Source organism: Meleagris gallopavo, chromosome 1, assembly GCF_000146605.3.
Source record: "Meleagris gallopavo isolate NT-WF06-2002-E0010 breed Aviagen turkey brand Nicholas breeding stock chromosome 1, Turkey_5.1, whole genome shotgun sequence".
In the NCBI taxonomy this organism is placed as follows: Eukaryota; Metazoa; Chordata; class Aves; order Galliformes; family Phasianidae; genus Meleagris; species Meleagris gallopavo.
This window is the reverse complement of record NC_015011.2, coordinates 117,676,932-117,692,471: the sequence shown is the minus strand read 5'-3', so window position 1 is coordinate 117,692,471 and position 15,540 is coordinate 117,676,932. Positions and strand designations below refer to the sequence as shown.

General features: G+C 43.3%; 1 protein-coding gene across 1 annotated transcript; it reads left to right on the top strand.

Moving 5' to 3' along the window:
* Positions 1–12,210: 12,210 nt before the first annotated feature.
* On the top strand, positions 12,211–15,056 carry SAT1 (spermidine/spermine N1-acetyltransferase 1). The gene is made up of 6 exons (XM_003203033.4): positions 12,211–12,463; positions 12,619–12,670; positions 12,754–12,837; positions 13,977–14,078; positions 14,191–14,231; positions 14,563–15,056. Exons 1-6 carry the CDS (start codon positions 12,398–12,400, stop codon positions 14,731–14,733), a joined length of 516 nt encoding a protein of 171 aa, XP_003203081.1. The 5' UTR covers positions 12,211–12,397; the 3' UTR covers positions 14,734–15,056.
* Positions 15,057–15,540: the final 484 nt, after the last annotated feature.

The window sequence follows — 15,540 nt, the reverse complement described above, 5'->3', positions numbered from 1 at the left end:
GCACAACCATCTGTGATGCAACAACCTTGCCCATCATATTCTCTTACCTGTTCATCCAAAACATCCTCACCTTAATAGTGCAGCCTAACTGAATGAAGCAAGTAGTTCACAACATCCTTTGAATCAACAGTAAAGCATTAGAAAACTAAGGGTTAAGCACATGATATTTCAGGTGTAAAGCAAGATATGCATGCACAACTATTAACATTTCACAGTGCATGAGAAGGCATAAAACACTAACCAAACTCAATTGTAAATTGTAGTGGATATGTGCCATTCATTCAGCAGTACATGCTGCATTGCTGTGGTTTGAGTGCCATTTTGTTTAACAAAGCCAATTAAAAAAAAAAAAGGAAGAACCTTTTCACCGAAAAGAAAGTTTGTCTTACGTTTTGGCTTTGGACTAATTTTGAGTACTAGTCATACCGTGAGATAATGACTTTTTTGACTTGGGTTTTTACGTTTGAGGAGAGGAAGAAAGCAGAAATACTCCATAATCAAAACCAGTAGAAGTTTAGTAAAAAATGTCTCTTTTTTTTAGTGTTTAAAAAATGATATGTTTTACCTCATTTGGGCAACATGACTACCACAGACTTCAGAAACAGAGAGAAGATAACAACCCACTCTAAATATACTATTTTCTAAGATACGTCACTGTGTAGAAATGGAATATACCAGTTGACCAAGAAAAGGTGCAGTGTCCAAGATGATGCACCTTTACATTTGACTTTAAAAAAAAAAAAAAAAAAGAATTGTATTCAAGGCCTTTCAGTGAAAGGTTTAAGATAAATTAATCAGAAGCAATCAAAAATTTGCCTACAAGCACACGAAAAACAACAAAATTTCAAATACATTCTGTTTTCACCAGTGCCTTTGAGTCAGCAGCAGAACTCGTCTTGACTTCAGCTTCAGAATGTACTCTTCATTATACAGAAATATTGAGCTCAAGGCAATAATATTTTTCAACTGATAATACTTCTGCATACTGCAGTATCAGTCATACAGCAATAATATTCAATTTAAGTATTAGCTAATAACTGCCTGAAACATTCTGCAAAATGACATTATTTGTTTCTGAAATGGCTACCAATTTTACATTAGACCTCATTACAGTTCATGCAGTCATCCCATTAATCTGGCATTAGCCTGTATTCCAGACCAATTTTACAGGCCTTCTTACATACAAACCTTTCCACACAGTAAGCCTAAGTCATCCTCCAGCACTCCCAATTATGGGCTCCATGACCTTACTTCTGCACGACAGTTGAAGTGTACAATGCCCTGCAAACCACTTATATTGTATTTTAGACAGCACAAGAAATGTGCCTAAATAAGAAAAACACTGCTGTGGTGATCCTGGCTTCAGCCAGCTCTCCTTTCAGACTGGGTGTCAGTGGGGGGAAATTAGAGAATTAGATTTGTCCAGAGCCTTGTAAGGCCTCAGACCCTCAGACAGTACTTCAGATAGCACATTTCCTCCTTAGCCATTCTGGGCTGAGGGAAAGACTTCTATCAACTTCTCAACCCATTATCAGGTGACCTACCACAAATTTCAAGCCCCACCATGCTTGGTTTATCAGTCCTACTAACTAAAAACTGGCTTCACAGATTCAGGTATTTTCATCAGTGTGCCTATAATACTGTTCAGATAAACCTAGTTAGAGCCAGGATATATCAGTTATTCCACCAAGGCAAGCCTCTCCACATTTCCTTATCAGTGCACTAAGTGTGAAATGAGCTCAGCAAATACAGTCATAAGAAAATCAGTGATCAAGAAAATAAACATTGAACTAACCAATCAGCAACAAAATTTCCCCTGATTGCTACACTGATTTATTCAGAACTCTTCAGAGCTACGGGATTATAGTAAACTCTGGCTTATCCAAGATAGTAGAGGGGGAGGCAGGTAGCCTGGATAAAGGCAAAACTTAAGATGACACAAATCAAATGTTAATTAATCTACAGTTAAGTTACAGCAGAGAGAGGAAATGCCCGAGATACTCCCAAATGGAGAGCACAGGCCCGAGGGGTACACTCTTATGGCTGCAGGGATGCAGCCAGGCCATTCATGGCATGGACTGCTTCAAGCAGAACCAACTCAGTTGCCTACAGATCCAGTACAGCATAAATCCACTATGGGGATAATCCATCAAGAGATAAGAGAAAATTGCAACATAATATTTCTAGTATAGCTCTAAAGCTTTTAAACTTCCATCAGATTCCAAGTTAACAGGAGAATCCTGTAAGCGTCAAGCTCATGTATTTTGTTCCCTCGATGCAGAAGATCTGCCAGAGAAATCCAAGAAGTTTGTGATTCACAAAGTAACAATTTGAAACTTTGTTTGCATTGCTTTTTACTTTCAGTCTTGCTTTCTTCCCATCACCTAGCGATTACTGTTGATTTCTAATACCACAACTTGGTGCTCCCTCAGGGTTTAAGAAATAAAGTAAAATATGTTTAATATACACTGTACCTCCAGTTGGTAGATGCTCCCACTATATCCCTCAATCTGCTTCTCACTGAAACAAAACAAAACAAAACAAAAAAATAAAATCAAAGCAAACCAAGCTTGGTTCTGCACGTAATGAATGTGAGGTGGCTTGGTGCTAAAAAGCACAATCCTCATCCCAGAATAAGAAAATTAAGCAAATTCATGCAAGTAGTAGCCTGAAAAAAAGAGACTTTGGCCAAATCCACCGATGCTGTTAGTAGGTGTATCACAATAATGGGTTGAGTAACATGATTCTGTAGCTTATTTTGTACAGCCAACAAAGAATGCATTTTGGGAGTCTGTTAATGCAATTGAATGCCTGCAGTGCTGATTAACAGCTGAATGAAAGAAAGAGCAGATCAAGACCAGATCACTGAATTCTGATGTGAAGATATTTTAGCCTAATCACAAACAGAAATCAAAGATAACACAGATCAGAAAGTCATAAAAGAACCATAAAAGAATAGTGCAGCTGGGAGACAGAGAATGAAAAAAGATCATTTTTAGCTAGATCTACCCATGAAGGGCAGGCAATGCCAGCACATTGGCAGGAGGACTCTATAGCTTAAGTTTATAACAGTCTTAAAGAAGAACACTGAAGAGAGCTCTGTAAAATTGCTTACCACAATGTCTACACTATCTATGTTAATATTAGCTCTGCCTAAGACTTTCCTAAATTTCAAGAATAACCCACTTAGAGAGTTACTCTTTCATTAGATAGGACTATTAAGTGAGCTAGGGTCTCATCACATCTATGACAATTCTCCACCACTGTTAGGCAGGTGAATGTGTGCTACTTGGAAACATCTAAAACAAGTAGCAAAAATTCCCAAATTCAGGGGGAAAAAAAAAAGAAATCTAAGACTTGGATAGCACAGATGCTTACAGAAGAGGGTTTAAATGCTATGACAAAATAGTTGCTGACACATCAGGGAGGGGCTACCAAAAAAAGAAAAAAAAGACATTCCCAAGGAAACAGAAAGCAGGCTGCTAATGACTCATGAGCTGATTATTTTTATGAGACACCACCAGTCCTTGCACACTACAAATTGAATGCCTGGGGGTTGGACTAGATGATCTCCAGAAGTTCCTTCCAATCCTTACACTTCTGTGAATATTCACACAGATCAGCTAGCTGACCACCAAACTCTGGAGCAAAGCCTGATTTCCTACAGATTTAAATCACAGAGCCCTCCATTCGTTCCTTACCTGCAGCACGCTCAGCTCCCCTCTGGACACCCCCTAGATCTGTTTTGCTCACCCTCCAGTCAAGCATCAGCACAAGCTGTGGTCAGCCCAGAGCTCTGCCAGGCTGACAACCAGCTGCCATACATACAGAGGCCAGGCACTTGCCGACTGCCATCAGGTCACTGGCCAACCTGCAACACTAGCTCTAGGACCTCATCATCCCTGATTCAAAAGGCAATTTCCACAAACCTTCTGGACACACGGTTCGAGATTTGTGCTCATCTACTTTTGCTGGCACCAAGCAACAAAGAGTTCTGGAAGAAGAAGGGGACAAGAAGACAGACAAAAAAAAACAGATTACTTAGGCCTCATTTATTTGGGAAACCAAGCTAAACATGTTTTGAAATGAGTTCTACTACTAATTCCAACAACAAATTGTCAATTAAAAAAAAATGATTGGAAATTGAAGAGTGGAATTTTTTTTTCTTTTTTTAGAAGAGACAGAAATTTCTGACTTCTTTTTCTCAAGAAGCAGCAGGCTTGCTTACATAATAAGTACTACTTTCCTGTTACTCACACCCCACCTGTGAAGTTGCCATTACATGCACTAATTAATACAATGTTAGCAGAAACACTGTTTTAGCTTCTAGAAGACAAAACCTCCTATTTCCAATAACGTGTGGGCTGTGCAGGGATGGAAAGGGAATAAACAGCACTTTCTCTGTCTTGGTTTAAACTAGGTTCATCTTCCTTGTCAGCTTTAGAGAGGTAAAAAGCTCTGAAATATCGTGGATCCAAACCTGCAAACATGTATATACACTGTTAGTCTCATCTAATACTTCTGATTTCAATTTTAGGCATACATTTGCCAAGCTGAAACCATTATTGTTTGAACAGTAAGAGGATTTATTGTGAAAGTGTTTCTAAGAGGTTGCCAATCTAAATCTAGTCCATTTTACAGACTCATAAGTATATATTTTCTCTCTTTTTTTTTCCCTGGGAAAACTACATTGCTTTTCTAGATGTCACTTATTCTATAACAAAGAATTAAGTAATTAAGCATACAAATTCATACACTTTTTTTTTTTTTAAATTGGCAAATATCTCAGACACACGCAACAATTACAACAAATGGATTATATCCCTTATTATCACTTTGTGTATTTCACACTAATTTCTCAACTGTGGCCAGTAGATCATTAAAGCCAAAGCAACAGGGCCTGAGTTTGTTTAAGCTGTGCAGTACAGTAACAAAGTACATGAGGGCTGCTGGACAAGCTCGCTGCATCCACCTCTGCCATCCCCACTCCCTCATGCAGATGCCTCCCTAGGTTGAGTCACATTACCAGGACACATTTTACCACCAGATCTGGTGCAGGGCTTGGTCTGGCCTTCTGGGAAGGATGAAGATATCCACTGCGTCTGTATGACCGACAGCCTTCTTCACTCAAACACCTAACACGAAGCTAAGTACTGCAGGAGCTGCTACGTAAGAGATTTTGTACCCCACAAGGCAGTTAAAAATGTGTTATCCAGCATGCTATCAGAAACAAACACAGGTCTAGTACAACAGTCTGGTCACAAAGATGACCAGAGCCACTCACATGTCATGATCAACAAGCCACATGTCAACAACCAACAGACCTTAAAGAAGGCAAAGGGGGGTTTAAGCAAGTCAACAGAAGAGGTTTTCATTTTTCAGGAATGCTGAAGTAAGGCAAAACAGTAGCTAAGGAAGTTTAGCATTTTAGCAAATATTAAAATATATACAGGTTACCACAACACACCATTATTCACATGAATGGGTAAGTGTCCTGTGGAGTGGAAAACACAGGTTAGATTAACAATTAAAAGAAACAATGGAAATTACATCCATTAAGGGCTTTACTTATTTATTTTACCTGCTTAAACTCCATTTAATAAGATAGGCCTGAAGTTTAGTAAGCAACTGTAAGCAATTTGTCCTCGCACGTGGCCAAAGATTTACAGCTGATACCTTTGTTATTTCAACTGAGTTACCAAATTCAAGGAAACTAGTTCACTTATCAACAGAAGCTTGCATAATGTTCTTTAAATGCTACAGTTTTAGATCAGAACCTGGAAATATTTACTGTCATTATAGTCCAAAAAATATTAGTATTCCTTAGACCCAATATGGAGGCAAGGTCAGGGTAGCTTTGCTACTTTTACAGGCCTCCTAGGTGATATAATCACAAAACATCCAAATAAAAGAGCAGGGCAATATTTGCAATTATGCGATGTCCTGTATCCTTGCTTCTCTCCTTCAACCTCTCAAATTACTGTCTCTAAGAAATATTGAAGAAAAGCTATCTAACAATTGAAAACCCTCATCTCTTTAACTGGATAATCTGGGGTTTCTGTTTAGAGTAAAGGGGGAAAAAAGTATCAGAAATAGGCAGAGGTCCACAAAGAAATAGTTTGTATCTATTTTCAGTGCTCTTCCTCCTTCCTGTTTCTCAGTACATGGGATAAGAATGCAAGGAAACATTTTTAATGCTTCTGAAACAGCAACAGTGTGGTTTATTAGTAGTAGAGTGTTAAAACAATCTTTCCACACAAAGCTCTATTGAGCTTCCAGTGCGCTTTCGCAAGGCAATCACACTAATCAGATTAATAGGTTTCTCTAACTTTATAAAACTAGCTGTACTGACAACTTAAAAGTTCTGCACAACTCATTGTTGCCACTCAGTTCCTCTGTCTTTTGGCCATTCTACTCAGGCCCCTTGGCACCTTGTTTTATTGCATTGACTTCTATCTAGACTTGTTCCTCCAAATAGAATTGCTTGCTGTTCCGAGACTAAAGATTCAGACATCTGTAACTTCAGTGACCTATGCATGCTTGTTGCCACGTATCTCCAAAAACACGCAGTAATTTTCTGACACTTTCTAAACATTTATAACGTAAGAGTCAAGGTCATGCCCATTCACAATGTACACAAACCATACAAACAAAATAAGCTGCTGAGAAACATTTATAAATCTTTCAAAGTACAGGCAATTACTTTACCTTCAGCCATGTCTGGAAGCAATGGTGAGCCATTGGTCCCAGACACCAGTGTTCTAGCCAGAAGAGAAGGAAGTTTCCGCATGGTGTACAACCTAAGTGGAGGAATTCAGTGTGATTAGTTTTAAGGCTGTGAGAATAATATAAGATTTACTTTGGAATGGCACCAATTACTTCAGAACCACCACGTCTTGCCTTTAGTCTGATTTTTAGAACCAGATGCAATCTATACAGCAATTCAAGCTTGCTGCTGCTGTCTGCAAACAGGAAGGATGAATGATTCACTGAGGGGAATATTGACTGTGACTGTTAAGAGGCGGGAGGGAAATCATTATGTTTTTATGTGGGTAGATAGGACAAGAGGAAACAATTTTTAAATAAACGAGAGATTTAAATTAGATGTCAGGGGGAAATTTTTCCCTGAGAGGGTGGTGAGGCACTGGCACAGCTGCCCATAAAAGCTGTGGTGCCCCATCCCTTGAGGAGCTCCAAACCAGGTTGGATGGGGCCCTGGGCAGCCTGAGCTGATGGCAGGCAGCCCTGCCCATGGCAGGCGTTGGGGCTGGGTGGCTTTAGCGTCCCTTCCAACCTAAACCATTCCACGACTGTATGATTCTCCGATACCCTAGGACAACCAGCTCAGACTAAACACTAGCTTTTACACCACAGGCATCCTGACACAGACAGGGTCTGTGCGCATCTGGAAAATCAGCCATGACCCTAAACATACGCTTTGCCTGCATGGGGCTGGAATGCACAAAAGTGTAAGGTGGAGTACCCTGAGGTGCCTATCACACAGCCTCCAACTCAGCGCCACTCAGCTAACCCTGCTGTTCCTGCACATGGTTCGGTATAGGTGCAACACTGAACAAGCCCAAAGAGCAGGATTATCCCTTAGCTGCTCAGCAGAAAGGGACAACCACGAGACCTTTCACAGAACATAACGCACCCTGCAATTCACCGAGCGCTCAACCAGGCAGCACAGCAAGCAGAACGGTGACAACACAGCATAGGGATAAAGGAATAAAACCCCGGATAGAACAGTGTCCTCCTGGCAAGGCACGGGCCTGGCCAGTGCCTTGAGCCGGGGCTGGGGAGCAAAAAGCTCCGCAGACTCCCATACACAGCGATCAGAGCGGTAGTGACGGTACAGCTCTCCGTAAGGACCCAGCTTCGGGGCTAAGCTCCCCTCCCACATCCCGGCCAGCAGCCGACCTGTTGCCTTTCACCTCAGAGCCCGCCGCCCGCTCCCTTGTTCCCCACTACAACCGCAGCCGGCGACCGCGCCCAGCCCTGCCGTTAGGAGCCACGGGACGTATCCCGCTCCGCCACAGCCCGTTCCCCCCGGCCGGCGGACCGCACGGTAACAGGGGGGGAGTATGGCCCCCCGTCCCGTCCTCGCCCTCGCCCTGCCCTGCCCTGCCCGCGGGCAGCCTTACCGCGCGGCCAGCATGGTGCTCCCCACGTCCCTACCGCGGCTAGGCACCGCCGCGGCGCCACGCCTGCCCAGGCACGCGGTCCTCCAGCACCATAGAGGCGCGGCTGGACGGCGCGGCAGCGCTCTTGCGGGGCCCTTCCGCCGGGGTGCTCCCGCCCCCAGGCAGGGAGGTGGCGGGTGCTCAGGGCCAGGCTGGATGGAGCCCTGGGCAGCCTGAGCTGCTAGGGGGCAGCCCTGCTCACGGCTGGGGCTGGGTGGGCTTCGAGCTCCCTCCAACACAAACCGTTCTATGATTCTATGATTCTGTGATACGTCTTCAAAAGCAATAACGCAGAGTAATGCTCCTTGTATTTCCAGTATGTGGATATTCCATGTAGTTTAATTGCATGGACCTGTTAATTCTGCATTTACCCCACATTCTGAGCAGTACTACCACAATATTTCCTTACCACTCTGATATAAATGGATGCTTTTGCCAGTGTTGATAAACTGTAAGTTGCTTGAGAAAAAAAAAAATTCTGAAAGCAACTGTGAACTTACAAATATCAATTCTAGGTATTAGCAACAACAACAACAATAACAAATAGCCAAGTGAAATGCTAAGAGAACCCTGAATGCTGTCCTAACACTAGTCAGGAAAAATAACGGATCAACACTGAGTATTATCTGAATATGCATTGTCTGTATTTTGCTCTGGAGATTTGACAAAGAGATATAATTGGACTGAAGTACTTGTAAACAATACTGTAATTAAAAAGTAAAAAATTAACTTATTGCATTTTAATGTGGCTAAGCTTTTCTTATCCTTATTTATTTATTATAAACAACAAGGACTAAGAGAGGCACTAATATAGTAACTTGAGGAAACTTCCAGCAATTGAAAAAATCAAAACCTAAAGAGTTTGATTAGTGCAAAGTAAGGAAAGAAAGCTGGTGCCTACTTTGAGCCTTTCCCTCCAGCCTTCAACAGAGGAGAAAATTCAGGCAATTAGATGCAAATTAAAAACCTGTTATCAGTGCAAGTGTCGAGCTGAGCTTCCCAATTCTCTGAATCACATCACCATTAAAGGATCCTGGGGAACCAGCATGACTGTTTCCTGTGGGCTAAGACCAGACTGGGCTTCTGTCTCTGTGGAGGACATGGGGAAAACATGCATTAGAAAGATACATGGCACCTCATATACTTGTATTAATACTAATTAATACCAGGACACTTACACTCGTTCCCATCAGAAGTGCAAATAAATAGGCTGACCGAGCCCTCAGGAAATCATCTGGAGTTTAAGTATCGATTTCTGCTACGTCAGGTGTGACATCAGCAACACCGAGAAACGAAACTAGTGGAATGTGTCCCTGCCGCAGCAGGGGAGGATGGAACTAGATGATCTTTAGGGTCCCTTCCAGCTCAAAACACTTGGTGACTCATTCTGTGATTCTAAGACATTAAACTTTCTTAAAGGCAAATGGACCTGAGACAAGTGTTAGAAGCTACTTCAAAAGTACAAAGCTCAGCAGCCAGACTTACTCACAAAACTGAGTTCTTTTAGAACCTCTTTGTTAAATATGCTTGCTATTACACTGAAAAAAATACCGATGTTAACATATAAATAAAGAATTGCATCATAAGCTCTGAGATCTCAATATCTTAATCATGAGTGGGGTTTTTTTTATGGGGGGCAGGAGGGTTGTTGGGTTGATTTTTTTCTGTATTTGCTGTTGGTGCATAAAACTATTTTTGAGGCTTGGTGTTCTTACAGTATTTTACTGTTGTGCCTTCTGAGTTTGAAATCTAACTCCAATGAACTGGGTTAACACAATGTCAGCATATTTCTAAGCTATTTAGAGCAAGACTCAAAAATGTTCTGGTTGGAAAATGTGGGTTTGTTTGTTTGTTTGTTTGTTTGTTTTTGTTTTTTATCTGAAACTTCTAAAATGACGACTCTTCTGACTTGAAAATGAAAGAAACCAGGCACTTTCTGCTCTTACACAACAGTAAGATAGTATTACTTCCTCATTGTGAAATAAAAAATAGTTGAGACAATTCATGTACTGTTTTTCACAGGCAGTATTCCCCATTTCTGATCCCAGAGAGATTATGTCTAGGAGTTGAAAAGACGTCTATTCATGAAATCCATTGTAGTTAGGCTGGACCTGATTTTGGTAGCTCATTTTGGTTGTCTCCCTACCAGATTTGCAGGATTTTCAGATCCATAGCTCCTCCTGAACAAATCTTGTCTTCTACTGGCCATTGACTGAAAGGCTGAGAAACCTGGAACTGTTCAAGGTGGAGAAGGCGGAGAAGGGATCTCATGTGAGAGTCAAGTTGATGGGGCAAATTCTTTTTGGTGTTGAGCAGCAATAGAACAAGGGGCAATGGGCAGAAACTGGAATGCAAAAAGTTTTGTACAAACACAAGGAAAATCTTCACTGTGAGGGTGACAGAGCCCTGGGACAGGCTGTTCAGAGAGCCTGTGGAGCTTCCTTCTCTGGAGACATTCAAGACCCATCTGGACACTTTCCTGCGCAATCTGCTATAGGGAACCTGCCTCAGCAGGGTGTTGGACTCGATGACCTCTAGAGGTCCCTTCTAGCCCCTACAGTTCTGTGATTCTGTGATTTTGTGACTGCCACTTCCTGTTTTGGATATGCTTCTGCTTTTTGGATGTCTCCATATTTGCTCTAATAAAGGGCAAACTGAATGTAGGGTGAAATTAAGATACTAGAGTGTCCCAGGACTCTAAGCATGTGCCAGATGATTTTCTTGACTGAGCCTGACCACCAGAATACATTTTTCCATACAGTTCTTTTGCAGTATCATGTTCCATACTGGTACCTATGTCTAAATGAAGACAAACTTCTTAAGTCATTGTGTGCACTGAAAAACAGGGTGTGAGTGTTGTGAAAATGTTCTGAGATCTGTGTTTTAAGAACTGTAATTCTGCATGACTTAATGTCTTCACATACCCCAAATTACTCTTGAAACCAGTTAAACCAGATAAAGCTAAATGTAGAGAGGAGAGGAGAGGAGAGGAGAGGAGAGGAGAGGAGAGGAGAAAACGCTCATTTACAGTATCTAGGAGTGGATGTGACAGTTGCAAGGTTTATAGAAAAAGGTGAAAATAAAACCATGTGTATTCCAAGTAATTCTCTACTTCTCATCCAAGTGGCCTATCTGGTTGGCCTACAGCCATGCATGTCATTTAGGCTAGGATCCAATGGACATCTAAATTATCTGTAGGTTACATTTCATACTCCAAAGCCTTGAAGAGCTCTATTAAGACAGAATTTCTCCAACAAATCAGGCTTATGGCCCTGATCCAGTCAGGGAAAAACAGCTTGGCTGGGCACTGTGCGAGCCCTCATCACAGGCATGGTGACAGCTTTGGCCAGGAGGGTACCTCAGAATTGGGCATTTTCGTTCTCCAAGAGGTCTGGTTTTGCTCCCTCTGCCAGGGAGCACATGCAGGAAGGTCTGTGTGCCTGCAATGACCAAAGGGCTGTGTATGTGCACTCTTGTCCTGAGGAGGAAGGGGACCATAGCCCTCCACATAGAGTTCGGTATCACAGAATCACAGAATCGCTCAGGCTGGAAAGGACCTTAAAGATCATCGAGTCCAGCCACAACCTAACCATACTACCCTAACAACCCTCTGCTAAATCATGTCCCCGAGCACCACATCCAAACGGTTCTTAAACACATCCAGAGATGGTGACTCAACCACCTCTCTGGAGTGGAGGTGGTTATATGCACTACGGAGGCTTTTATTTCATACAAGTGACAAACAAGTGACAAAGCCCCCTGCACACGAGACCCCCGGGCCGCTGAGAGAAGGGAGAGGCCTGTCCTGCTGCGCCGCCCGCCTCCGCCAGGGGGCGCGGTGGGGGCGGGGAGTCACGAGACATCCGCAGCAGCTGTTGCTGGCAGGGCGAGGCAAGATTCCGGGGAGGGGCGCTGCCATTGGCTGGGGGCGAGTGCTGCGGGCGCTCCCATTGGCTCTCGTGCGGGGAGAGGCGGAACGCGGTCGTCTATAAATGGAGGCGGAGGCGCCGGCGCAGGCACATTTGGGGTTCGAGCCGTCGCCGTAGCTGGGGGAAAGCCGTCTGCCTGTTGAGCGCCGCCGGGACATGCTCGCAGCCTGACTGACCGCAGGTGGCCGCCGCGCCCGGGACACGAATGAAGAAGCAGTTGCTCCTCCTGTTCACGCACCGGGGACTCGTCAGCCGAGGGGGCCGCAGGGGGAAACGCCGTCGAAAATGGCTTCGTTCAGTATCCGCGCCGCGCGTCCCGAGGACTGCTCCGACCTGCTGCGACTGATCAAGGTGCGGGCGCGGGGGGGATGGGAGCGACGGGGGGCCTGGGGAGGCGGCCGGTCCCGGGGCAGGCCACGGCTGAGAGCGCAAACAGGGCGTTGCGCAAGGCTGCGGGGGGGGGAGAGCGGCCCGGGGGAGGCGGCTGACTTGTTGTGCTCTTCCAGGAACTAGCCAAGTACGAGGACATGGAGGATCAAGTGGTGCTAACCGAGAAAGGTAGGCAGGCGGCGGCCGCCCGCCCTGCTGCGGCTCGGTGCCAGCGCCCGCGGCTGAGCTGTCCGTTTGTTTTGCTTTCGTAGAGCTGCTTGAGGATGGCTTCGGCGAGCACCCTTTCTACCACTGTCTCGTTGCGGAAGTGCCAAAAGAACAGTGGTCGTCTGAAGGTGAGGTTTTGTGCCGCTCGTTTTTACGCAAGAGATGCCTTGTGCTTATTGTGACCTATCTGACGTTAGGTTCCAGCGAGGAGCTGGGTAGGAGGAACAGGCTAAGCTTAAATGCCGTAACATAGAGTGATGCTGTTCTGAAGTAGTTGCTAACCTTGGAGATGTTGGATGATCAGGTGTAACAATGTACTTAATGCCAAGTAATTAAATGGCTTTTCTTGTTTGACCCTAACTTAACCTTATGTAATCCTGTTGAATCACATGTTTTCTTTAATTTGTCCCCAATCTTCAGGTTACAGTCTCTAGCTTCGCCATGTACATGGCCCTTCTGTGTACATGGATGGGCGGGGAGGTAACTAAAAGATCCGTTACACAATAAAGTAGATGATCATAATATGAGGTAAGGTCTACAGGGACAAGTGCTATTCCCAAACCTTTACCAAAGACACAGTAGATCAGAAGTTTATGCACGCTTCCTTTAGAGTATGTGCGGAGTATTATGGTAGATGTTATGATTTTTTAAGGCTTAGATTTGAGTATGCTACTGCTGGAAGAGTTGGTTTCTCTTTCCTGTTGAGCAATGCAGTTGTGCTTGAAGCTACAGCTTTATTTAGCTTGACTTGCTGGTGCCGAAGACAAAATAGTGCAATACTATCAGTGTGCACGTAAGTTGAGGTATCAGAAATGCTGCTGAAACAGTTGTCTGTGAGCACACCTCTCACAGTACTTACTGAGAGATACATTGGAAGATAAACGTTCTGTAGAGTTTCATAGATTGTTGGGGTTGTCAAAAAGGCAGAGTTGGGGCTGTTACATAGGTTTTGAACTGTTCTGTATTCCAGAATGCTATGTATTCCAGAAAGGAAATACTGATAAATCAGTAGGGTATGTATTTGTAGAAAAAAAAGCCTTTGTTCACTGCTTACTATAACATTGCTCTTGAGCATTTCAGGGTGTGAAGAGGGCAGTCTTCTGTTAGGTTGATGCAAGTTTATACTTATGTTTTCAGTTGTGCTTAATTCTTATTCTAACCTTATAGCAAATGGTTGCATGTCACAATCTGTATATTTAAACATGCATGTAAGACTTAACTCTGATTAGCAGTTTCAGACCAGCTAAAGCTGAATGCTTTGTTTCAGGGCACAGCATCGTGGGCTTTGCTATGTATTACTTCACTTATGATCCATGGATTGGAAAGCTGTTGTATCTTGAAGATTTCTATGTAATGGCTGAGTATAGAGGTAAGTACTACGGACTTAGATGAGTTGCTTCCTATAGGGCTACTTTAAAATTAAAATTTTCTTACTGTTTTTTCTCAACTGTATTTTTTGTTGCTTTTTTTTTTTTCCTTAGGACTTGGCATTGGATCAGAAATTCTGAAGAATTTGAGTCAGGTATGCCTGAGTGATAAGTCTAAACAAAGAGCACTGAGGACACGACAGAGCAGTTGTCTTGCTGGTCTTGCTTTTCTGTTAGCGGCAATCAAGTTTCTCCTTGAGCACTACACAGGATTAGCATATCTGAGTTAGTAAGAGAGATGATAGAGCACCAGACAGCCTTAAATGCTGTCTAGAGGCAGTTAAACAGTGACAAGTGCTGAACTGAGAGATAAAATGAACTTCATGACTCGTAGTGATATGCAGCTGGCTGCTGCTTAGTGTAAGGCCAGTTAAGACCCACTGACCTGTGGCTGGTACTTGAAATGTTGTTGCACTTCTTCTGCAGGTTGCTGTCAAGTGCCGCTGCAGCAGTATGCACTTCCTAGTTGCAGAGTGGAATGAGCCCTCCATCAGGTTCTACAAGAGAAGGGGTGCCTCTGATCTGTCCACTGAAGAGGGCTGGAGGCTCTTCAAAATCGACAAAGAGTATCTCTTGAAGATGGCATCAGAAGAGTAGTGAGAGAAGATTCCAGCAGCTAAACTCTTCAAATGAATATACGTGCTCTCTGAATAAACTCCTTGCTTTCTGTGTTTGTAGTGGAATAAAATAGTGTGGATGCTAATACTATGCAACTGTGGTCATAGAGTAATTGGTACTGTGAGCTGGAGTGGAGGCATCTCAAGTTGAATATGTGCTTGTATCCATCCTTTACCAGTGTGGGCTTGTAATCTTTGTATATGGAAACTTCATTCTTGTAAGTGTCATTCAAATGTGTACAATGTACACACTGGTAGGGTTTGTTTTATTTCCTTTTATAAAAATAAATAGTTTTCACTCTATGGCAGTGGTCTGACTTAATTCTCATGTGTAGCCTTCATTTGGATAACATGACTTGTGTCACCCAAACATACCTTCACAAGTGAAGCACTGCTTACTGCTGTTCCCAGAAGGGAGAGAAGGTACTCTTGCTTGCAGGACCAGGGGCTGAGGTTCTGCAATGGCTGGACATCTCTATGTTTTCCACTGTGGGAAATATTCTAATGAATGTTGGGTGTGCTTGAATATACTTTGTAGGGAATGCATGAAGCTGTACTGCTCATCAACTCTTTAATCTGTTCAGTTTGAAAATGAATGTATCAACTTTGCTTTGCAATACAGTGTCTGGCTTCCTTCCAAAAGGCCAGTGAAAGTGGATGCATGAGATTTTTATATTTGTCCTTTCGCTCCATAGGATGCCCACAATGAAAAGCCTCTTTTGACCAGTGCTGCTTTCATGTCTAAGGAAGGAGATTTAACCTATCTTGTAAAGTGCAATGGGTTAAA

Excerpts from the sequence above, each read along its gene's own strand:
- SAT1 (XM_003203033.4), top strand. The coding sequence starts at position 12,398 with ATGGCTTCGTTCAGTATCCGCGCCGCGCGTCCCGAGGACTGCTCCGAC. Across the intron at positions 12,838-13,976 it reads AGAACAGTGGTCGTCTGAAG|GGCACAGCATCGTGGGCTTT; the intron begins GTGAGGTTTTGT and ends GCTTTGTTTCAG. Across the intron at positions 14,232-14,562 it reads TTCTGAAGAATTTGAGTCAG|GTTGCTGTCAAGTGCCGCTG; the intron begins GTATGCCTGAGT and ends CTTCTTCTGCAG.